This window comes from Myotis yumanensis, unplaced genomic scaffold, assembly GCF_028538775.1.
Source record: "Myotis yumanensis isolate MYYU_CA2020_CCGP unplaced genomic scaffold, mMyoYum1.0.hap1 SCAF_11, whole genome shotgun sequence".
Classification (NCBI taxonomy): domain Eukaryota; kingdom Metazoa; phylum Chordata; class Mammalia; order Chiroptera; family Vespertilionidae; genus Myotis; species Myotis yumanensis.
Genome location: NW_027223762.1, coordinates 44657646 through 44683251, shown reverse-complemented (window position 1 = coordinate 44683251; position 25606 = coordinate 44657646). Strand labels below are relative to the sequence as shown.

Sequence of the window (25606 nt, the reverse complement as noted above, 5' to 3'; positions counted from 1 at the left end):
TTCTCTCTCATCGATGTTTCTAACTCTCTATCCCTCTCCCTCCCTCTCTGTAAAAAAACAATAAAATATATTTAAAATATATATATATATATATATATGTACATATATATATATATATATATATATAATTAAGTTATGACTGCATACTGAACTGAGTGTGTGAGTGTGAGTGTGAGTTAAAAACACTTTCAGTCTCTGGTAACCTCAGGCATAAGACAGATTTTTAAAAACAGTTTAAAAAATAATTGTGCTTTCATCTGCATCCCTCTTCCTCAATCAAAATGTCTAAGTACAAAAAAGAATTGCCTCCCAGAGTTTCAAATTTAAGGCAAAACTGCTAATAAAAACAGAGTATATTCATTCAGGTAGAATCAAATATTCACGTTATACACAAACACCTCAATATTCCTTCAGGTCAGATATATTGATCAAGGATGAATACATTTTTTTTCATTTATCTTTATTGTTGAACGTATTACAGATGTCTCCCTTTTTTCCCCCATTGACCCCTTCCACCCTGAATACATTTTAGAGTTAAGAGCAAAAGAAACAGCGCAGTTAGAGCCAAGTTGAACAAGGAAAGAAATCTACATGGAAGTGCCACTGTGAAAAAGCAGCATGTAGGCTCTCTGCTATTTAGTTCACATTTAGTGAGTGGAATTTAAGGATCCAATGTTCTTTATTTCCTCATAAAGTCAAGGCATTTTGAGCAGGACAGACACTAGTGCTTCAAGAAATCTGAAAAAAACTAAAACTAGGGGGATGACCTCATGGTCTCTGTCTAGGGTAGGCTCACCCTGTTTGGAAGGGTCCTGTGATGATCCCAAAATAATATGTCAAATGAAATTTGATTTGTAGGTTACAATTAAGCCTCTTCTTTGCCCTGAAGACAATAGCTACTACCACAGATTTCTCCTGTGTTTATTCTCTAGATCTAACCTGTTTCTCACTCTGTACAACAGGGAAGGCAGACACATTGATTTGTGGATTTATTTCCAGATTACTATTCTGACTTCCCAGCCTGGAAAAGAGGTGGTCAAACAATTGGAGAAAGGATTGAAAGACACAGACCTCGTCAGGGTCAGGAGGCTTCAGGTGGTTGAGATCACGAAGGAAGCCCTAGAATATACAGATTCAGCATCCCCTATTGAAGAGTCCAGCAATGATGGTAAGAATTAAATGGAAAGATAAAAAGAAGGTAAGAATTTTAATGAGCACTGTTTTTACAGGTCAGGAAGGTTATTTTCCATGGTCTTTTTATGTTCTTAAATAAAATGAAGCCAATAGATTTCACTGTGGGTCAGACATGTGTTTCTAGGTGTTAGAGTTAAATTATAATCATATTTTTTAATTTCAGAAACAATATATGTTCATGGAAAGCCTGAAATATAATAGGTATAAAAAGTAAAAATTATTTCCTCCTCTAATCACTTTTAAGAGATTCAGGTATTCCTCCCAACTTTCCTTTACATCAGGCATGGGGAACCTTTTTGCTGCCAAGGGCCATTTGGTTATTTATAACATCATTCGAGGGCCATACGAAATTATCAGCTTAATAATTAGCCTGCTATATTTGGTCAAACATTTAATTAACTCACCCCTAATGCCTTGGCAGGGCCAGACCAAATAATTTTGTGGGCCTTATATGGCCCACCAGCCAGATGTTCCCCACCCCTGCTTTAGATAGACATTCTTCTATATACATTTGTCTCTGAGTATCTGCAGGGTATTAGTTTCAGAATCTCCATGCACACCTAAATCTTCAGATGCTTAAGTCCCTTATGTAAAGTGATATAGAATTTGTATATAACCTATGCACATCCATCAGAATAATTTACATCATTTCTAGATTATTTGTAATACCTAATACAATGTAAATGCTGTGTAAATAGTTGTTATACTGTATTGTTTAGGAAATACTGATCAAAAAGAAAAGTATGGCCTTAGCCAGTTTGGCTTAGTGGGTAGAGCATTGGCCTGCAGACTGAAAGGTCCCAGGTTCAATTCCAGTCAAGGGCATGTACTTTGGTTGCAGGCTCCTCCCCAGGCCCGGGCCCTGGTCCCGGCCCCTGGTCCCGGCCCCTGCAGGAGGCAACCAATTGATGTGTTTCTCTCACATCAATATTTCTCTCTGTCTTTCCCTCTCTCTTCCACTTTCTCTAAAAATCAATGGAAAAATATCCTCAGTGAGGATTTAAAAAAATATATAAGTCTATACATGTTCAGTATAGATGAAACCATAGTAGGTATAACTACATAAGACATCAAAAACTGCCCTAACCGGTTTGGCTCAGTGGATAGAGCGTCAGCCTGTGGACTCAAGGGTCCCAGGTTCGATCCCGGTCAAGGGCACGTACCTTGGTTGCGGGCACATCCCCAGTGGGGTGTGTGCGGGAGGCAGCTGATTGATGTTTCTCTCTCATCAATGTTTCTAACTCTCTATCCCTCTCCCTTCCTCTCTGTAAAAAATCAATAAAATATATTTTTAAAAAAAGACATCAAAAACAACGTAACTTTTTTTTCATACATTTTCAATCCACTTGGTTGAATCCACAGATACAAAGCCTGGGAATATGGAGGGCCAGCTATATTTAATATTTTAATGGGATAGTTACATGCATAATATTCTACTTTAGTATTTTAAGTAGCTATCTATGTTAGTGTCTACAAGATTATCTTTCTCATTTTTTACTGGCTACATGACTTTTTTTGCTGTGTGGTTGGACCATGATTTATTTTTTTAATCACTTATTAATGAAAAATTTGCTTTATTACATTTTGCTATTAATCAATGCTGTATGAACAGACTTTTATGCAAGGTTGGATTCATGGGCTTATGGCCAGCACAGCCTCACAGGGCCCTGCACTCATAAAAGCCCTATGCTTAGGATTTAATGCTCTTCGTTTGCTGTCATGGCATCCTTAATAATTTTTATCTTTGAATTTATGATTTGTAAGTGAAGTTTGATGGAGCAATGAAGCAGGTGCCATAGGATTAGAGTTTTTGCTCACACGCATTCTGTCTCTACATCCCTCCCATCTCTGCAGAATGGGTTCTCAGTCACCAGTTTCCCAGTCCTGGTGTCCACTACCTGTCCACCCCCACGCAGCAACCAGTGGCATCCATGGCCCTGTCAATAAATTCTACATAAATCACCCATTATCCTACACTTCCAAAAGAAAAAAAAAATTTTCAAACCGAGTCTTAAAGGGCAGTAGGAAGTAACCAAGCAGAAGAGGAAATGGACACTCAAACGGGGAACCCAGGGACATAAGAAAGCAAGATGAGTCAAACTTGCAGAGACATGCCCATGGTTCCCTATGACTGGAACTTCATCAGGCAGAGGTGGAAATGAGGCTGTAAAGGTAGGCAAGGATTAGATCAAGAAGGGCCATATATGCCCTAAGTCCATCTAAGACAATGGAAATTTATTAAAATATTTTAGTCAGGAAGTCAAGAAGAGATTCCCAAATTATGGAGTTTAAGAGGTTCTTAACTAGTTTTAATTTATCTAACATTCAAGTTACAGTTTACCCTCTAGCAGTCCTTTCTAGCTGTATTGGCCTTCTCCAAGGTTATGCACCAGGGAGGTGCCCCAATGTTCTGATACCGTTGATCTCTTCCTGGTGCAAATGGATAATCTTACTCTGCCCTTTACCCCCTAATTAGTCAGGGGGTTGGTATCTAGATTCCTGTCAGATTCTGACACATGTGGATCCTTCCAGCATCCTGAGACCATTGACATTATTCTGGTCAGGGAGGAAGGGTGGGTAACCAGCCTTAGCTGTGTGGTGATTAGCTCTCCCCTACTGCACACACTCTGCTTTCCTCAAGTCAGTCTCCTCACTGACTGCCCTTCTTTCTCTCTCCATCCCTCCATTCACAGTAGCCTTTTCCTCTGAATTCCCTCTTCTTTCCTCTAAATTCCTTCCCTTATCTTCTTCCAGCCAAATCCTCCCCATCATTTAAGGCCTAATTCACGTTTGTGACTACCATATTGATTTTCCTTTCCTTAGAACAACCACATCACTTGTGGTCTGCACCATACAATATAGCATTTTATATATACCATATGGAATTGTTTACCACTGTGTTATAGTATGATAATTTTGCCTTCTCTCCTAAAATTGTAAAATACTTAATATCTTTTTTTTTTAATTAAATCTTTATTGTTCAGATTATTACATTTGTTCCTCTTTTTTCCCCCCATAACTCCCCTCCTTCCAGCTCCCACCCCACCCTCCACCCTCACTCCCCCACCCACTGTGTTCATCCATAGGTGCATGATTTTTGTCCAGTCACTTCCCGCATCTCCCACACCCCTTTTCCCCCCAAGAATAGTCAGTCTATTCCCTTTCTATGTCCCTGATTCTATTATAATCACCAGTTCATTCTGTACATCAGGTTATTTATTCACTTGATTCTTAGATTCATTTGTTGATAGATGCATGTTTGTTGTTCATAATTTGTATCTTTACCTTTTTCTTCTTCTTCCTCTTCTTAAAGGATACCTTTCAGCATTTCATATAATACTGGTTTGGCGGTGATGAACTCCTTTAGCTTTTCCTTATCTGTGAAGCTCTTTATCTGACCTTCAATTCTGAATGATAGCTTTGCTGGATAAAGTAATCTTGGTTGTAGGTTCTTGGTATTCAGCACTTTGAATATTTCTTGCCATTCCCTTCTGGCCTGCAAAGTTTCTGTTGAGAAATCAGCTGACAGTCATATGGGTATTCCCTTGTAGGTAATTGAGCCTCTTTCTCTTGCTGCTTTTAAGATTTTCTCTTTGTCTTTTGCTCTTGGCATTTTAATGATGATGTGTCTTGGTGTGGTCCTCTTTGGATTCCTTTTGTTTGGGGTTCTCTGCGCTTCTTGGACCTGTAAGTCCATTTCTTTCTCCAGATGGGGGAAGTTTTCTGCCATTATTTCTTGAAATAGGTTTTCAATATCTTGCTGTCTCTCATCTTCTGGCACTCCAATAATTCTGATATTAGACCGCTTAAAGCTGTCCCAGAGGCTCCTTACACTATCTTCACACTTTCGGATTCTTTTTTCATTTTGCTTTTCCAATTGGGTGTTTTTTGTCGAATCTTTGGTTTGATTATTGTGCTCCTCTGGTCTGCTATTGGGTATAATATTCTTTATTTCAGTCTGTGTATGCTTACTTTCTAATTTCTTTATCGTAGCATCGAGGGTCTCATTAGTTTTCGTGAGGCTCTGCACAAATTTATGGCAAGCCCTCAAAATTGCGATTCTTAGCTCCATATCCTCCATTTCTGTCATGTTTTTTTGTCTCCGCATCTTTTATGCTTTCTTGGTGCACCCCCTTGTGGTCTCTGTGCGCAGTCTTGTTCTAGCCAAGCCTTAATTGTTGTAGTTAACACTAGAGGGGTTTGACCACCAGGCCGACTGGCTATAGGAATCAGCTGTATGGAAAACCTCTGCCTTCTGGGGAGGCGCTAATCCAGCCTTTGCCTGAGGCGATCGGCAAATGGCTGTGCGCAGGGTTTGGGCGGGGCGGGATCAACAGGGCGGGCGGAGGGAGCAGTTATGGCCACGCTCAGTCCCGTTCCCAGAGGCTCTGCTTCTCAGAACCCCGGCAGCCGCTGCAAACTTCGGAGAGAAAGCTGCCCTCAGGTTCCAACTGATGCCGGATAATCCCACTTCTCCCGTTTGAGTCTGGGTCCCTAGAGACTCGCCCGGATCTGGAGCCCAGAGTCTGAGACTCACTCCCGACAGAAAACGACAACCGCGCCCTCAGCCACCAGCCCGCTTTGCGCGCGCACCTCGGTACCTTTGTATTTTCCACACTGCGCCGCCTCTGAGCCTCGATTTGCTGTTCTCTTTCCTTCTAGTTGTAGAGTCTCTCTTCAGCCAGCCTTCCTGTGGTTCTGGGTGATGTCCGTTCAGTCTTTTAGTTGTATTTTTGAAATGGTTGTTTGCGGCAGCAGTCTCCAGTGTTTACCTACGCCGCCATCTTGGTCTCCTTCTTCAAATACTTAATATCTTTTTCTCTCTGCAGTAATTAGAAATTTGTCTTACTCATTTTTGTGTCCCAGAGTATAGCATATACTAGATTATCAGTAGATAATTGTTGAATGAATTGATGACAATGATACCTGTGGAGACTTCTCGGTCTGCCCAGCATCCCCTGCATCCCCTATCTCTAGTAACACTTCCACCTTTCTAGTCAGAGTGAGCCATGACCCAAGTGAGGCAATAATAGTTCCCCATCCTCCATTCATAGTCTTTCCCAATGGGTTCTCAAACTGAATTTGTGAGTAAGAAACTCTTTTTCTTTCTCTTTGGCCATGAACAGATCAGGCAAGGACTATGCCCTTTTCTCCCTTCAGTGACTATACCCAGAAAGAACTTACTGTATCTCTAACAGAGCTCGGAGTACTCTGAGGCTGCCTGATGCCTTTATTTAGAATTGATAGTGGCTTGAGATGTATGGAAGAGCTTTTAAATGCAGGAAAGGAGCTTTCTACTTTGTGTCACTGCTGATGATTCTTCCAGTAACTTCCTATTTGCTTATAAATAATACAGCATCCCACAAATTGCTTATAATTTCTCTTTGTGGGGTAAGTGTACAAATGATTCATGGTTTGAAATCTTCCTGCTTTGCCTGTACTTGCCTTATAATTAATTCCTTTATTCTATTATGTTTTGTTTCATCTTGGTGTCCTTATTAAGAGACTAGCAACATTAGCTTCTCTCATTCTCAGAAGGATGCATGATCTGGAATTAGGTTGCCTAAGTCTAAATTTCAGTTCTATCACGTTCTAGCTAATGTGACTTTGCGCAAGGTACTCAGCCTATCTAAGCCTTAGTTATTAATTCCTACCCCATGCAGTTGTTGTGGGAATTAAATGAGATCACTCATGTATGTTAATTACTTATTACATCATAAGTTCTCAGTAAAAGTTAGCTATTGTTATTAACATTTTAAAAGTTTTTTGTAGCCGAAACCGGTTTGGCTCAGTGGATAGAGCGTCGGCCTGCGGACTGAAAGGTCCCAGGTTCGATTCCGATGCATGTACCTGGGTTGCAGGCACATCCCCAGTAGGAGATGTGCAGGAGGCAGCTGATCGGTGTTTCTCTCTCATCGATGTTTCTAACTCTCTATCTCTCTCCCTTCCTCTCTGTAAAAATATATTTAACAGAAAAAATAAATAAATAAAAGTTTTTTGTATATAGATGGTATAATATATCTGAGATTTTTTACTTTTATTTTTAAATATATTTTTATTGATTTTGAGAGGAAAGGAGAGGGAGAGAGAGATAGAAACATTAATGACGAGAGAGAATCATTGATCGGCTGCCTCCTTTACACCCCCTACTGGGGATTGAGCCCGCAGCCCAGCATGTACCTTGACTGGGAATGGAACCATGACCTCCTGGTTCATAGGCTGATGCTCAACCACTGAGAAACACCAGCCAGCCTCTGAGATTTTTTTAATAGCTAGGTCCCAAGTGGACTATGAGTTACCTGAGGATATGACTATGTCTAAAATATCTTTGTATCACCAGCATATATCATTCTACCTGGCACATAATAGACTCTCAATAAATGTTTGTTGAATAAATAAATGTATGGCTAAAAGAAATCAAATGATTTGGGAAAGGTCATGGTCATTCTCTTTGACACCAACTGAAATAGTTAGGGACATATCACAATCACCCATACCTTCCCTTTGTAGCCCATGAACATCATGAATTGATTCAAACACTTCCTGAATCTATTACATATAATTTTTAAACTCTGATAACCATGATCATCAATTAAATAAAAATGGTCTATAGTCCACTTTTAAAAGAAAGAAAACATGTTATAAGGAAATGTTGATATTGCAGATAAATTTAAAAAGTAACTATGAGACTGTATCCTTTGATTGGTCTAAATTCCCTCTTCTTGAGTACAGCCCTTTACAGTGAGAACTAATCATCACAGAGATGACTTGCAGACTCTAAAAGACCCAGAATCATAAAAGAAAAAGTGAACTTAGAAATTAAGAAAGTAGACTCACATTTTAGAAAGTTCTTTAATAGGGTCTGAAATGAAAAGGTTAACTTTAAGTCACATTTATATCTGTTAGGGTTTTCTATAAATTTTCAGCCTATGTAGTCTATATTGTATGTTTTCTTCTAACTATGGTAAATAGTACTTTCTTTCACCTCCTCCTACTTGATCTAACTTGTTCTCTTTTTCTTTAAAATTAGCTGGAAGATTCTGCCTAGCACTCTTTGTATTAGTAGCTTTTGTCTGGTTAGTTTATTTTTTTAATATATTTTATTGGTTTTAGAGAGGAAGGGAGAGGCAAAGAGAGATAGAAACATCAATGATGAGAGAGAATCATTGATTGGCTGCCTCCTGCATGCCTCATACTGGGGATCGAGCCCACAACCCAGGCATGTGCCCTTGGCCGGAATCGAACCTGGGACCCTTCAGTCCACAGGCCAACACTCTATCCATTGAGCCAAACCAGTTAGGGCTTGTCTGGTTAGTGTAATTTGTTATTACAAGTTATATAGATTTAAATGTTATAAAAATATAATATAGACAGTTTGAAATGACCCAAAATTCTACCATTCAGAGGTAAACACCATCAGCAATATAGAACACGTTCTACTGAGTTGCTTTCCCTACACATGTATGGATCTGGGCATACATGTAACATTCTTATTGTTATTGATATTATCTACTTTTATACAAATAGGACTATACAGTACTTATTGCTCTGCATTTTTATGTTTTTCATTTAACTGTATACCCAATATTTTTATCCATATTGGCACATAGAGTTCTAACCCATTCCTTTTAATATCTGTGAGGTATTCCAATGTGTAAATTCATCACCATATAAATAACCATCTAGTGGGATTTTTACATTTTACTGAAGAACAGTGTGACCTTGAACAAGTTGTTTAAGCTCTTTATTCTACAACTAGAGGCCCAATGCACGAAATTCATGCATGGGGGGACCCCTTCAGCCCAGCCTGCACCCTCTCCAATCCAGGACCCTCCGGGGGATGTCCGACTACTAGTTTAGGCCTGATCCCTGGGATCAGGCCTAAATTGGCAGTTGAACATCCCTCTCACAATCCTGGACTGCTGGCTCCTAATTGCTCACCTGCCTGCCTGTCTGGTCACCCCTAACTGCCTCCCCACCCCCCACTGGCCTGTTCGCCCCAACTGCCCCCCCTGCCGGCCTGGTCACCCCATACAGCCTGCTGTTCAGTCATTTGGTCATCCCTCACTAACCCCCCTGCCGGCCTGGTTGTAGGCAGCCATCTTGTGAGGGTGTGAGGGTTAATTTGCATATTGCCTCTTTATTATATAGGATTTTCTCAATTATAAAATAGGGCTAATCATAGTAGCTACCTTACATGGGTTTCATGAGGATTAAATACAACTTGCATGTAAAGCACTTAGGACAGTGCCTAACACATGTGAGCAGTACATAAATGTTATTGGTTAATATCAGTAGGGGGTAGTACTTTTTTACATGTCTTTTTTTTTTTAATCCTCACCTGAGGATATTTCTTTTTCCATTGATCTTTAGAGAGAGAGTGCAAGAGAGGGAAGAGGAGGAGAGAGAGAGAGAGCGAGAAACATTGATGTGAGAGAGACACATTGACTGGTTGCCTCCCACATGCACCTGACTGGGACCGGGGATGGAACCTACAACTGAGATATGTGCCCTTGACAGAGAATTGAACCCTCAACCCTTCGGTCTATGGGCCGACACTCTAACCACTGAGCCAAACTGGCCAGCGCTACATGTCTTTTAACTGAGAAAATACCAGGCTCTAATATTTTTTTATTGAAAAGAAGATATGACCATAAAAATTTTTTTAATTTAAAATAATTCATAGTCTCACTTCCTCATTACACTAATTTATTTTTGCACGTTGTTTCTCAGGTGTCCACAATCATGTTTAGGTTACATAATTATAATTCATGTATGTAATTTTTTGTTTTCATGTAACATAATATACAGTTTTTCCACAGTTTTGTTATTTATTTCATTTCTTTTTTGCTCTTAAAAGAGGACTAGGAAGTGTTGATCTAAGAAATACAAATATGGCCCTAGTTGAGTTGGCTCAGTGGATAGAGCATTGTCCTGCAGACTGAAGGGTCTTGGGTTTGATTGTGATCAAGGGCACATGCCCTGGTTGTGGGCTCATTCCCCAGTGGGGGGCATGCAGGAGGCAGTTGATCAGTGATTCTCTCTCATCATTGATGTTTCTCTCTCTCTCTCCCTCTCCCTTCCTCTCCAAAATCAATAAAAATATAGTTAAAAAAAGAAATACAAAGATGAAGAAGTATACCTCTCAGGGGGGAAGCTGGATGCCTTCTCTATCTTTCTGTATCCTCTTTACATATAAGCCAACTCTACACCATAGAGCAAATCCCTAATTGGGATCTAGAAAAGCCTGCCAATTCCAGCAGCCAAAGTTAACCACATAGAAGAGCCATCAATCAAGGGAATAACTAGTATTGACAACAGCAGAGTGATGGAAAGTCTTATACAATGATAGAAAGAATGTAAATTGGTACACAACTTGTCATTTTGTTGAAGTAACATTCACAATACCCTATTCCTAGCAGTTTGCCAGAAAAAAGCTTTTACCATATGCACCTGGAGACAAGAATGTAAATATTGACATTATTCAAAAAGCCAAAAATTAGAAACCACACAAATGTTCATTGAATGAAGCATGAATAAATATTATTAGGTATAGTCACAAAGTGGAATATTATACAGTTATGAAAATGAATGAACCACAGCTACATACAACAATGAGAATGAATCTTAATATTGAGAAAAAAGCAGATAACCAGATATATACAATATGGTGCCTCTTCATAAAGCTCAAGCAAAACTAAAATAATAAACATTTTGTTTAAAATAATAAAACTACTTTCCAAAGAAAAGGAATGATTAAAAAAAAAAACTAAGTGTGGCAAGCTTCCCTTAGAGAAGACCAGGGAAAAGCATACAGATACCTTAGTATTGATGATATCCTGCATCTTAAGTTGAATAAAGGATTCATGAGTGTTCAAATGCTGCTATACTTCATAGCTTACATATATGTTACATGTATTCCTTTGCATATAATAAAAATTTCATAATAGCTTTCTAAACACTGCATAAGTAATAAATATGCCAAAACTTAAAAGGCCACGGTGATCAATGCACTTGAGCATCCAGAGGGCATCTGTTCAGGTTGACAAAAGTCTGAACTCGTTGGGTATGTAAGTCTTTCAAACAGTTACAAATCAACCTAATGATGCTGTCAAGCAGCCTACATCTCTCAGCCTTGTACACAAGGATATCAGGTTCCTTTCTAAGTGCTCACAAACCATCTGTTTAATATTTCCTCCTAGACTTTGCCAGCGATCGATGTCAAGCTCTTTTGGAAAAGTATTTTATCCATATGTGTTCTAAGGAAACACCACATGTTAACAACCCAAACATAGAAGATAAAGATTCATTGCTTCCTAAAGGATTCCAGTGGGGGCGGGGTGCTTCAGTGCAATTGTCGGATTCCACGTATTAATTTGTTTCCCCTTTTAGAGTCTTAGAAAATAGACCAGAAAATACAGCTGTTCCTTGAGTTTGCTGTTCCGTGAGTTTGCATGAAAGTCATTTCCCTGTGGTGTTAGAACTAAATTATAACCACTGTTGTATTTATTACCTAAACATTTTTAACACAGAGAGACATTTATTTCATTAACAGAAGTCATGGCCTCAGAAAAAGAACTCTTCCCTTTTTAAAATTGAATTAAATAATTTTTTAGAGTTCGATGGAAAATATAAAGTTATTTGAAAATTGGGATTATTAGCCATTTTCTTCGCCAATGTTGTTGAGAAATAATTTACATACTACAATTGCATACATTTGAAGTGTACAGTTCAATGAGTTTTGACAGTTGAATATGCCCACAAATCATCACCACAACCAAGATATTTCTATCACTCCCAAAAGATTCCTTTTATCCTTTATATCCACTCCATCCCTCCCTCGGTTCCTGGTGCGTACTACTGTTCTATATTTGTCTGCAGATTAGTTTGCATTTTATATAGTAGTAAATGGAATCATACAGTATATTCTTCTTTTGTGTCTGATTTTTTCCATTCAGATTTTGAGATTCATCCATGTTGTTTATATCAGTAGTTCATGTCTTTCTGTTGTATCTTTTTGTTGCTGAGTAATATTATGTGGTATGAATATGCCACATTTTGTTTAACCATTCACCTGTTAATGGGCATCTCAGTTGTTTCCAATTTTTGCCTGTTGTGACTAAAACTGCCACAAATATTATACACAAATATTTGTAGACATATGTTTTTATTTCCTTTAGGTCTTACTGTGTTTATGGTTCATCTTTTCCAATTTATTTGCTTTCAACCCATTTGTATCTTTCTACTTAAAGTTTACCTCTTATAAATGGTATATAATTGAGTTCACTTTTTATTCAGTTAATCTCTGCCTTTTATTTGGAATGTATAGTCCATTCACATCTACCGTAACTATTGATATGATTGAATTTAGCTCTTCCATTTTATTTTTATGGGGTTTTTTTGTCCTCTCTGTTTTTTGTTCATATTTTCCCTGTTTCCTGCTTTCTTTCAGGTTATTAAATGTTTTTGGAATTCTATTTTAATTTATTGCCATTTAACTATATTTCCTTGCCTTATTTTTTAGTGGCTCTAGGGATTATGTTATATATCCTTAACTTTTCACAGTATACTTGAGTCAAAATTGTCCCACTTCACATAAAATGTTGAATTACAATACTTCACATAAGTAGGGATTAAAATCTATTTTTAAACTTTTTTTCAGCCTACTGAGAATTAATATAGTACCATTTCATGTCAAATATAGAAACATTATAACTATATAGGTCCATTTATTCCCTACATACACACACACACACACACACACACACACTGACTTTTTGTTACAGTTGTCATGATATTGCATCTACCTTATAATTTACACAAGACAACATTATAAATTTTCTTTTAAACAATTCTGTGTATTTTATTTTTTCCCCTTTAATTCTGTGTATTTTAAAGAAACTAAGAGAAACTATGTCTTTTATATTAACCATTTTCAATTATCTTCATTCATTCCTGAGGATCCAATTTTCCCTTGGGTATCATTTCTTTCAGTTCAAAGAACTTCAGTATTTCTTGCAGCGTGGTTCTGGTGATTACAGATTCTCTTAACTTTTATTTCTGTAAAAATGTATATTTCACTCTTATTCTAGAAGGATATTTTTATTGCATATAGAATTATGGATTGACAGGATCTTTTTTTCTTTTAGCACATTAAAGATGTCACTTTACTGCCCATGGTTTCTCATTAAAAGTCACAGTTTTAATTACTTTCCCCTATATATGAAGTATCATTTTTCCGGCTGCTTTCAAGAATATTCTCTTTATGTTTGTTCTTTCAGCAGCTTTACAATGATGTGACTAGGCATGGATTTCTTTCTCATTTGGGGCTCACTGAACTTCTTGAATCTGTCAATTTATATCCTTAACCCAATTTGGGAAACTTTCTGCCATTATTTCTTCAAGTATTTTTTATCTTATTCCCCCTCTTCTCTCCTTCTGGGACTTGAATTACCCATATGTCAAACTAGAGCAATTACTTTGGCTAGGAGAGTAATCTTTTTAGAATCACTTTTTCTCAGGCCTGTGTATTTCTCATGGGGCAGAAGCCTGGGACTGGTGGTGGGGCTGCCCTATGGGAGAAGCTGCACTGTATCCCCATTTGGAAAGAAACATGGCTAGCCTGTAGGTCAGGGCCTTTGTAGGACTGTGGAGGATGTGTAGGACTGACCAAGAGATCCATTTCCCTGGGCCTCTACTTTAGACATTCTATGTCAAGAGAGAAATGCAGCCATTATCTACGCATATGTGTGCCAAAGTGTTAAATAAATGTTCCCATTTTTAAGTTTACACATTTCGATTTTGTAACCCTGATTTTAGGTTGACTTCTGAGAAGGACTGCTGTAGGCATTACCTTATCTTCAATGATTAGGCTTTCTTAGTTTTTCTCATTATTGTGGCCCTTCCAGAAAAGCTGAAAAAGAGCTCATGCTTATTTCTATCTGAAATAAGTAAGACAGAAAAAGTTAAGAACCATACAATTTCACTCATATGTGGAATGTAAAACTGAAAGCAACAAATGAACAAACAACACAAACAAAGACTCATAGACACAGACAACAGTATAGTGTGGTGGTTACCAGGGGGAAACGGGTGAAATAGTGAAGGGTAACAGGGATCAAATATATGATGACGAAAGGAGGTTTGACTTTGGGTGGTAAATACACAGTGAAATATACAGATGATGTATTATAGAATTGTACACTTGAACATATATAATTTTATTAACCAATGTCACCCCAATAAATTTAATTTTAAAGTTTTTTAAAAGGAAGTTATAAAAAAACAGAACAAAAAAATCTTGCTTCTTGATGAAAATTTAAAATAAGAGAAATATATTTTTTTTAGTTTAAATGTTGAAAGATAAGGTCATGGAAATCTCTCAGAAAGTACAATAAAGAAATAGACATCTGTGATACTGTCAACAATAAAATAAATAGGAGAGAGAGAGAGAGAGAGAGAGAGAGAGAGAGAGAGAAGAAAAGAGGAAAGAAAAGAAAAGAAAGAAGAAAAGAAAAGGAAAAGAAAGAAAAGAAAAGAAAAGAAAAGAAAAGAAAAGAAAAGAAAAGAAAAGAAGAGAAAAGAAAAGAAGAGAAAAGAAAGAAAAAGAGGAAATTGGGGGTAGAGGGGAACCTCAGTGAAGGCTGTTACTGCTTGTGGCCACAGTGGGGCAGGATAAGTCCAAAAACTGAATGTGAATGCTGGCTGCTGTATCAGCTGCAGTGAATCAGGCCTTCCTCCCTTGTCTTAACCACCCACACACTTAGAGCTGCCTGCACCCTCACTCTGGCAACCTTTTTATTTCATACCCTCAGTAGGACCTGGTTTATCCAGTGCCCAGTGCCCTGCTCACCAGTCAATGTGGGCGCTGCTCTTCAACATCTGAGAAGTGAGAAGTCTCCTCCCCATCCCCAGGTTTAGCACATTGAGCTGTACCTGTGAGGGACACAGCACTAAATGTTGGTGTTCTTAGTTATGTTGGTGGTGGGGAGGAAGCAGTCACCAAGGGAAGTGATAGGAGGAAATGTCTTTAAAAGGAAAGCACATTCTTGTCCTATAAAAGCAAATCATTCTGTTGATGACGAGTAAAGGAAGAAAATGCCATTTGTTGAACCTACTGCATGTTATTCATAGTCATCTCACTTCTTATGTCTCACTATCACTGAAATAAGTTGTACCATCCCCACTTTGCTCAAAGTCACAAAGCTAACAACTTTCAAGTCACAACTCAAACCCTGGTCTTTCTACTACATCCCACCATGTTTCAAAAACTCACAGAAAATAAAAACCTTCAGAAGAAACCAATGAACAAGTATAGTTTGCACTGACCAAATGAAGCCCACAGATATCCAGGGGATGCTGATTAAAACTGAATAAGGAAGGATGTAATTAAGCTAGCTTCTGGGACAAAGTCAGCGCTCGCTGAGTTGAATTCTGGGGGAGGAGCAGGCCATAGATTGACAGAGTAATAAAAGCACTAAGGAAGGAAGGAAGTCATGAGGTAAGGAGGCTAACTTAGCTGAAGCAGAAGAGTTACAGGAAAAATTAATGAGAGCTGAGGAGGAGGAAGCAATTGTTTAACTTATTGTTTAACTCAACAGGCATTTGCTAAGCTTCAGCTCCATGCAAACTACCTGAGGGGGATTGGAATATGGGATCTCAACAGGTGGAGACAGGAAGAATCCTGTGAGCCATCATAGAAAAAGGGAAGGGCCAGGTGTTTGAGGAGTAATGAGTATCACCAATGGTATAGGACGAGTGAGGGGAATGAGGAAGATGAGAGCAGGAAGGCAGGATGTACTCTTTAGCAAAGGTGGGATCTGATGCAACCATACTTTAGAAACTTTGGCTGGTAGTAGTACGTACGAAGGAGAAGGAATGGAGCCTGATAGGACAGTGAAGTGGTTACTGCCATGGTCCAGGCACAAGGCCTACTCCACTGACAGAAAATGAAAAAGAAGTTCTCCCTCTAGGGTGTTCTGCTTTTTACACATTAGCCGTTAGCTTGGACCACGTGACTGTCTGAGAAGCTGCTGACTCCCTCCTGAGCCTGCAAAACTGCAGACTCAAACTTGTTGCACAGTGTCTGGGTGGAAATTACATGAGCACGTTTTCAAAGAAAGAAATTCTGCTCTGTGGCTCTCCCGAAAAAGAACCTGTAGGTTGAGAAATTGGAAAGAACTTCAGGAATGTTGATGGGTATCTGCAGGGAAGACTGTCATTATCCTTCATAGAGATGCCATGTTTCAGGCTTGTTTCTTCAGCTTTGCAGGATTGGAAAGTTATTTTGTCAGCACCCTCTCAGAGATGGACTCACCCTATCAGACTCAAGACCAAAGTATAAACCAGAATATTTTAGAGGGAGAATCATAACCACCATCATCACCAAAGGGAGCAGAGACTTGACAAACATATCCTGCCATTGGGACACATCACTGAGCCAGCACGCCCTCTACACTGAACCACTCTGGGATGAATGCTGTCAGTGTGTGCCCCTGTTGCTGCCTTTCTCTGTGCTCCATTTCTGGCCAACCCTCTCCCCTTCTTAGGGGCACATTCATCCTTTGGATAAGCCAGTGCCATCCATAGGCTCCAGGCCAGTCTTGCTCTGGTCAGTAAACCACTCTCCTTTCTTAAGATCACTGGGGGGTTTTTTTGTATTTATGGATCTCACCACTCTGTTGATTTTATGGTTTAACTACCTGAGGAAAACCTCTAATTTTATGTCCAGAGTCTTGCTGGGAGTAACTTTTTGTTGTCTCCTTATATGGCCCATGGGAGGAGTTTCTACGCTTCTATCCTATCCCTGGGGAGAGAAAATGAAGCACTTTTTCTCTTCAAAATCCTGTTGTTTGAACTCTAAGTAATATTATCCTTTCTGTTTTCTGAGATCCTTTGCTCAATTTCATTTCTGTAGTTCTGTATCTGCCTCCTTATGTTTTAATAATTATTTCGCCTCCCTGAAGAGAAGCTGTTCAGTCATTTGCATATGTCATTCAAGGTGAAGTCCAGGCTCAGAAATCTAAATTATTTCTTGTTTTATCTGTGACAAAATAAGATTCATATTATTTAAGAGAACCTTTCAAAAATAAAAATAAAAGAACATTTCTCTTGACTTATGATGAATGTCCCTTTGACAATGACTTCATATTTATCACTGCAGTGGAGTTTAAGGAGGAATGGTCAAGAATAATGTTTCTGTGCTGGCCAGGTAGCTCAGTTGGTTAGAGTGTTGTCCCAATACATCATGGTTGCAAGTTCAATCCCCAGTCAGGGCGCATACAGGAGACAACTGATCAATGTTTCTCTGTACATCAATGTTTCTTTCCCTCTCTCTCCCCCTTCCTCTCTCTCTAAAATCAATAAACATATCACCAGGTGAGGATAAAAAAAAAAAAATAATGTTCCTTTATAACTGCAATAAATATTCCTTTTTAAAAATATATATAATGTTGCTTTATAAACTCCAAAAGAGCACAGAGTACCATATATTTCATATATCTTTGTACACTGTGTGGTATTTAATCTTAGTTCTACATAATAAATATTACTGCTTAAATGAATGAAATAACTAATTCACTAATGAATCCTTGTAACTATCCACAGAAGATGGTAGAGTTTCTTTCACACATGTCACAAGAAAAATGCATGTGATGCCCCTTTTCAGCCAAAGAATAAGTCATTCAATATGATGTGAAGTCATCTAGGTCTCACCACACCTCTCCTGTGTGGGTACCAACACATTGGACTGAAGCCCTTTGTTCCCTGTGGAAAGTCTGCCACCTCTGCATACTTGTCCTCAGGAATGTCGTTCTAGAAATAAACCAGCCTTCTCCCTGGGGTTCATGAGTCATACACAGAAGTTAATTCATTGGAGCAACTGGCTTTTCTTAGGCTCTTTGTAAAAGTATTTCAGAGAGCTCCTCATGGTCAGGAAAGAAAAAAAAACAAAGTTCTTTCCAGCTCCTGCCTCATTTCCTCTACCACCTTATATTTGGCTTTTACTGACAACCTTTACCTGCAGACCCAGATCCCAGTTCCTGAGCTAGTGTTGCCTGAAACAGGAAATAGACTAGCAGAGCCTCCTCACCCACCCACCTGGCTCCATCCATTCATATTTGGTATCAAATCATACTCCACCATCTCTGTCTTCTGGGCTGCTAATCACACTTGTGGGATACAGCACACCAATGACAAACTTGTATAATTTGTGTCAGAAGGTAGGGCCCAAGAGTTCATCTTTTTGTTGTTGTTGTTTTCATCCTTTTAAATTTTATTTTTATGAAAGAAGTAATAATTGAATACATTTTCACTATGAAACAACATAAAGCTGAAGTTCCCCCTTGTTAACTATTTAACTTACATTGCTATATTATTTTACTGTGTTTTTTTTCTAGAATGCATTTTAAATATAAGAAATACATGATTAAAATAAAATTCAAACAGTATAGAAATATGAATAGTAAAAAGAAATGTATTTCAGAACTGCCCCATTTCTACTCCTGTCCACTGTTAACAGTTTGATGGTAGCCATCCAGACCTTTGTAAAATACATTTACATACACAAGTATGTACTTAGGCCATTAGTTTTATTTTTATATAAATGGGCTCATACTGTACATCTGTTCTACAACTTTCTTTATTCGCTTACTACCTCGTAGCTTTCCATGTCAGCACATTTAGCTTTACTTTGTTTGTTAACAGCTGTGTAATACTCCATAGTTTGATTGTGCCATAATTTATTTAAATATTCCCATATTGGTGGGCATTTGAATTGCTTCCTGTTTAGGTTTTGATTATTGGTTATTATAACAATACTGTGCTGAACATCTTTGCATATGTCTCTTTGTGTGCTATCCAAGAATGTCTATAGGCTAGATATCTAGAGGTAGAATTGATGGGTCAAAAAATGGTGCATTTAAAATGTTATATTTTTCAAATTTTACAATTAAAGAGTTAAACACTTTCACTACTCTTTCCCTTTATTCTGCAGAAAGCTCTTTCCTGGGAACTGACATTGACCTTCAGACTATAGACAATGATGTTGTCAGCATGGAGGTTTTCTTCAAAGCCTGGCTACATAACAGTGGAACAGACCAAGAACATATTCATCTTCTTCTTCCTTCACAGTCTTTCAGCAACATTTCCAGAGCCAGAGATAAGCCAAGTATACACTCCTAAGAAAACACACTATATAAGCTATGATTATCCTAGTCTAGGATTAGTACTCAAGATTGATGAGTCATCAGAATACAGAGTCCTTGAGGTTTAGGGATTAGAGGAGGATTTGGATGAAGTTGTCCAGTATAAGCAGGCAGAGTAGGAAAATTTCTAAAAAGTGACCGTTTAGAAAACTGAATGTAATTAAGCCCAGATAGCAAGGGACTGCTAGTTTAGAGGCAAAGACTTAGACATCTCAATAACAGGACAGCAGCTATGTTGCATAAGAGCACAGTAAATCATGTATTTCTCAAGTTTTTTCTTATTAATGAGATAGATATTCATGACACTATAATTTGAGGCATGCTGGCACCTCAACAATATCAACAGGGCCTGTGAGTAGAGGAAAAGAACCAAGACTAAACCAATATTACACAGAGTATTCTGGCCATGGCTGATGTGGTTCAGTTGGTTGAGCATTGTCCCATGCACCAAAGGGTCTCTGGTTCGATCCCAGGTCAGGGTGCATACCCAGATTGAGAGATCGATCCCTCCCTGGTCAGGGGTTAGGTGGTACAAGAAGCCGTCGATCTCTCTCTCTCTCTCTCTCTCTCTCTCTCTCTTTCTCTCTCTCCCCCCACCATTCCCTTCCTCTCTAAAAAAAAATCAAATTTTAAAAACCATATAAATAGAGGTCTTCTGGATAGGAAGACATCAAAAGCAACTACCAAGGCAGGCCCCAGAGAGGATATCTAGAGGCCCAAGACCATTTCACAAAGTACATTCTGGCAATGAAAAACAAGAGATCAGTCAGTGTTTTGAACATGCCAACATGGCCCTGGATATTGTTCTGTCTGGTAGGGATACTTCATTCCAGGTCCCAGTAGATGATAAGGGTAAGGCCATTTCTAGTCTCCATCCCCTTTAAAGATTGGCTCAGGACCCAGGGTGACAAGGGCCTGCAAATGGGCCCATCAGTACAGTCAGCCACACTCAGTTTGGAAAAACTGACTCCTTAATTTAAGGCCCCGCTTCAAAGGGAGAGGACCAAGGTGTGTCTTTGGGAGTTGTTCAAAATGGGTTCAGACTCCTGCCCCAAAGGGAAAGATATACCAAGTCTATCTACTTCCAGAGCTGGGGCATGTCCTTACTACTCAGCCTGCCTCGTGCTGGGTAATTCTAAACAAAGAGGCTAGGGATTCACTTTTCTTACTAAGGAGAGAAGGGAGCTCAAAGGCCAGGAACTCTTGAAACCAGCCTTTCTTCCAATGCTGCACAGCATTTGCTCATGGTACCATTGAGAACTTCTCTATTTTGCCCTCTCTCTTTCCATGACTTTCAGCACCATGATCAGAGCCCGAATGTTTGTCTTCATCTACAACCATTTTTCATCAATCCATAGATCCTCATGGTGCATGGTAGAACTTAGATCCAGACTCATCAGCTCTTCTGCTGGGGAGGACTTCACTGGCATCCAGATGCTCAGACATAGTTGGAATGAGGTCTGGGGAAAGTAGACCTACTCAGCGTTAGGTATGACCCACCTAAGAGTTTATGCAACCACAATAAAGACCAGACTGTAGTTACCCATTGTTTAAAAAACTAATGCATTGCCACACACGTGGATTTCTACATATGTGGCTCATTACCAAAAAAAATGAAACAAAACAAAACCCTGAGCTCTCCTACAACAGAATCTTTTGAGGACTGCCCCTAAGATGTTCAGTTTGATTCCTCCTTATAAAGTTCTCCTTCTTTAAGGGCTCCACCTCATACCACCTTCTTCTGTAGCTGCCTATGGCCCTTCACCCCACTATAGATGCTTCCCTCAGAGGCCTCCTTGTGATGGACAGAGTGCACAATCAGTTTCGGATGAGTGCCTTTCCTCATTCCTTGGATTTGAAGTCTGCCACCTCGGCACCTAGGTTCTGTGTGGTGAGAAGCGTGCCTTGGTCTAAGACAGCCGCAGGCAAACTACCGCCAGCGGGCCGGATCCGGCCCTTTTGAAATAAATAAAACTAAAAAAAAAAAAAAGACCGTACCCTTTTATGTAATGATGTTTACTTTGAATTTATATTAGCTCACACAAACACTCCATCCATGCTTTTGTTCCGGCCCTCCGGTCCAGTTTAAGAACCCATTGTGGCCCTCGAGTCAAAAAGTTTGCCCACCCCTGGTCTAAGACCTACTAAAACAACTTTGAAAACACTGCTAAGACTACTGTTCCCATAGTTCTCAGCACTGACTGCATTAAAAAGCACGTGAAGAACTTTTCTTAAATACCAACAGCTGAGCTTGATCCCCAGAGATTCCCATTTGACTGGCGTGAAATAGAGTTCGGTATCTTTTAAAAGTTCCCTGGGTGATTTTTAATTCCATCAGAATTGAAAACCTCAGCCAGTTTAATACACCTGTCCAATCCTAAAACCCAGGGGCCCAACAATGAAGTCAGGCACACAGAAATGAGGGGAAGCTAGAGTCCTAGGCAAACTCCCTCCTACTGACTTCTTGGTCTCTGGGACACACCAGAGGCGCCTCACCCAAAATTAATGCCTAGGTCTGATTGCTGATCTCAGGAGGGCCAGCAGGACCTGACATCTATTCTGTCATCCTATTTTTTTCTACCTTATTTCTACTTTTGTTTTTACCTCATACTGCAGTCAGTATAGTTACAACATCAACTACTAGCCTTCTCACAAGGACCCCACATTTGTATATTCATAGCTTTGTTAACAGTATTCAAACCTGGTATAAAGTGTATTGAAAACCTTTGTAATATCAAGGATCCAAGCTTAGTGCAACAGAACATTGCACACTCACTGTGGCATGTAAGCACACCTGCTAGAGCAGAAGCTTAATGCAGATGAGCATAAGACCTTGATGAATAATAACTCATACCTAGTTGAGGCCCCTTCAGAATTATAATCTAATGCCACAGTAATGCTCCAAGGCTCAGAAGGTTCTATACTTTAGTTTCTTTGGGGAATTTAACAGTAAACTATTTCAGGAACTTATTCTTTCCCTGGTGTCAAATGCCCCTAGAAGAGCCCACAGAGGAACAGTGGCTGTCAGCTGACTGCCTGACTTCTGCTTTCCTGCTCTGCTTTCATCTGACCTGTAATCTTGCCAAAGTTTAGCCACAGGGAAGCAGCAGAGGCAACGTTTCCGTGTGTGGTTGCCAAAGGGTCTCTGCATACTGTAGTGTTAGCTGCCTCCTCCCCAAAGGACACACGTTCCTCTCAGACTGGATCACAAGCCAGATTTCTCACTATGAGGCACAGCTCAGCCAACCCAGATGTAAAACAAGTAAAAATCATGTCAGACCCAGAAAATGCTACCTATTGTGTAGTGCAATGCTGTAAGCTCCAGACCTGCTCTGCCTTCCCAAACCAACCTCTCTTCTCTCCTGCCTTCCACTCTCCTGACTTCTCCCAATTCTTACTTAGCTAATGGAGGTGGAATGGGTGGCAGATGTTATCACATAGCCTGAGGTAACTTGTGACAAGCATCCTTCCCCCAATGCCTTTTTATTTCTTTTTCTTTTTTTCTATAGTGTGCCTGAAATGTGATCTCCAAGAGCGGCTTCTCAGCCCGTCCCTACTGCCTGGCACAGCTGATGGCTCCCTGAAAATGGATGACCCCAAAGGAGACTTCAGCACACTCTACCAGATGGCTTCCCAGTCATCAGCCTCTTATTACAAGCTCCGGGTGATCAAGTATGGGTCATGGGAACCTCCCCAATCCATGCAAAGGCTGATTCTATGGGTTCCATGGCTAGAAAGTCCAGAGATAGAGGACATCCCCAAGTTGTAGGCAGGCGGGAGTCAGGTCCAAAGCAGCAACTAAGGTGTGGGCATGAAAGTGCAGTCAAGCTGCTCCGCACATGGAGACAAATGAGCAGATGATGGAGATGTGCCTCAGTAGGACACTCTGAGGGCTGGATGAGGATTGGAAATCCAGAAAGTCTCTGAATGCAGGGCAAGACAAGGTCAGCAGAAAATGTTTATTGAGTACATATTGTGTTTAGGCACCAGGACAGAGATATGACCTTCAAGGGGCAAGTGGCATGTAGGATCTTCCCCGCCCTCCCACCGCCCCACCCCCACCCCATTTCTCTTAAGTCAGCGACTTTCAACCTTTTTCACCTCATGGCACACATAAATGAATTACTAAAATTCTGTGGCACACCAAAAAATATATTACTTTTTGCCAATTTGACAAAAAAAAAAGATGTAATTTTGATTCATTCACACTGAACAGCTATGTGAATGAATCAAATGGCTATTAACATTTTTTATTTGATAATCTAAGGGAAAAGAGGTTAGTACTGACTAAATAGTCAGGTATTTCATATTTTAAAAATACTTGCAGCACACCAGTTGGAATTCGCTGCTCTAAGTACTAGAATTCCTGCTTCCAGGGGAACCAAGTCCAAGGCGGAGTTAACAATGATGGCAAAGGCCACTTTTATTGCTTCCTAGTTTCTATCACAGTGCCCATGCACAGGTATCTGAGTAAGCTCGTCCATAGGTTTGTGACCATGGATGTTGCTAGGAGCCTTTTAAAATTCATGCTCTTCTTAGATGCATCCTCTGTCACCACAAAAGAGCCAGGACTGGGGAGCAGATGGTATAATCATATTGTGTTATACGGTTGCTGTAACAGGGGAATTATGGAAGTGTCTCCAGGGATGTTACTTAGAATGGAATGAGCTCAGGAGAAGAAATAGCCAACAGTGTCTGGAGCCTTCATGATGGCTGCTTCATTCATTGATTAACAGGCTTTTAGAATGTGCTATGTGCCAGATACCTTGCTAGGCACTGGCCATACGTAGATGAATAATTTATAGTCCCTAACCTAAAGGATTTCACAATAGGGCCTTAGACTTACTGAATTTGAGTGGATCTGGGTCGAGGCTCTTATTATCACTGACGAGACTTTCACTGCCATTATCTCTTCCCAGGGCTTTAAAATCCAGTGGGATGTGCGAGTCAGTGACGTATGGTCTCCCATTCATCCTCAGACCCACAAGCTGTTGGCAGCTGGACTGGGATGAGCTGGAGACAAATCAGCAGCATTTCCATGCTTTGTGTCACAGCCTGCTGGTGAGTGTTTTGTGTTCCCAGGTGAGAAAGAAGAAGAATATTAAAGTACCAACCATAGAAAAGCCCTTAGCTTAATCCTGCCCTGATCCCAGACCTGTCCCAATCTTCAAAAGGACAGGAGAAAACTGGAAATGCTCTGAAATGTGGGTTAAGTATGACTTGCCTCTGTTGGTTTTATGTTGTAGAGAATAATACCTGAATTCAGTTTTATGATATTAAATTTACAAGACCCTGATTTTTTTACATTTAAATGGCAGCAGGGGATTTCCCTAAGTAACTATACAGTATTTTAAAACCTATTTTCTTCCTCACACTGTGCTGGACACTATGGCTCATTTAAAAGAAGAGCACTTAGTCTGTGCCAGACATTGTACTAAGCCCTAGATATTTAATGGTTAACATAATAGACATTATCTTGGCTTCAAGAAATTTACTCTCTAATGGAAGAGACAATTGAACATATATATTCTTAATTGTGAAACGTTTATGAAGGAGAAGAAGTAACTGCTATCAGAGAGCGTCTCTGTGAAAGTGACACTTAACCCTACAAGACCACTGTACCGATTTTTCGGTAATTTCCACACAAAGGTGGAATATTGGCACTAGATGAAAGGTAGACCTATTTTCTACAATGTCTCCAAGTTCCATCTTATTCTAACCACTTGTTTGCATGTAACTAACATTTTTCTATATCATGTTGGTTTTTTCTCTTTAATGCTCAGGAGCCCAGGTATAGGGGACAGTTAGGTTCAGGGCCTCAGGTCTGGTAGGATTAAACTGAGACCTACCAGATAAATGGTAATGAGCCAGGTGAGGGGTGGTAGGAAGAGCACTGCAAGTGCTGGAAAAGGAATGTGCAAAGAACCCAAGCCTAGAAAGAACTGAGAGAATAATCTATAATAATATAAGGGTAATATGCTATTTAAACCAGACAGCTGAACGACCTTCCGGACAAACTTCTAATCTAGATGAAGCCGCAATGCAGTAGCAGCGAGGGGGGCCGAGGGGGGGGGGGGCACAAGGCAGAGGCAGTTAGGGGCAATCAGGCAGGCAGAGTGCTTAGGGGCAATCAGGCAGGCAGGCAGGTGAGCGGTTAGGGGCCAGCAGTCCCAGATTGGGAGAGGGATCCGGATTGTGAGAGGGATCCG

General features: G+C 39.8%; 1 protein-coding gene across 2 annotated transcripts in view; it reads left to right on the top strand.

The window, feature by feature from the left end:
* The window catches only part of M1AP (meiosis 1 associated protein), a 60844-nt gene that overhangs the window by 13708 nt on the left and 21530 nt on the right, over window positions 1–25606 (top strand). For both annotated transcript variants that reach the window (XM_070429553.1, XM_070429554.1), the window contains exons 3-6: window positions 1000–1168; window positions 19187–19360; window positions 22907–23069; window positions 24317–24458. In XM_070429553.1, the coding sequence (XP_070285654.1) occupies window positions 1000–1168; window positions 19187–19360; window positions 22907–23069; window positions 24317–24458 (648 nt within the window). The remainder of the gene's footprint in view (window positions 1–999; window positions 1169–19186; window positions 19361–22906; window positions 23070–24316; window positions 24459–25606) is intronic.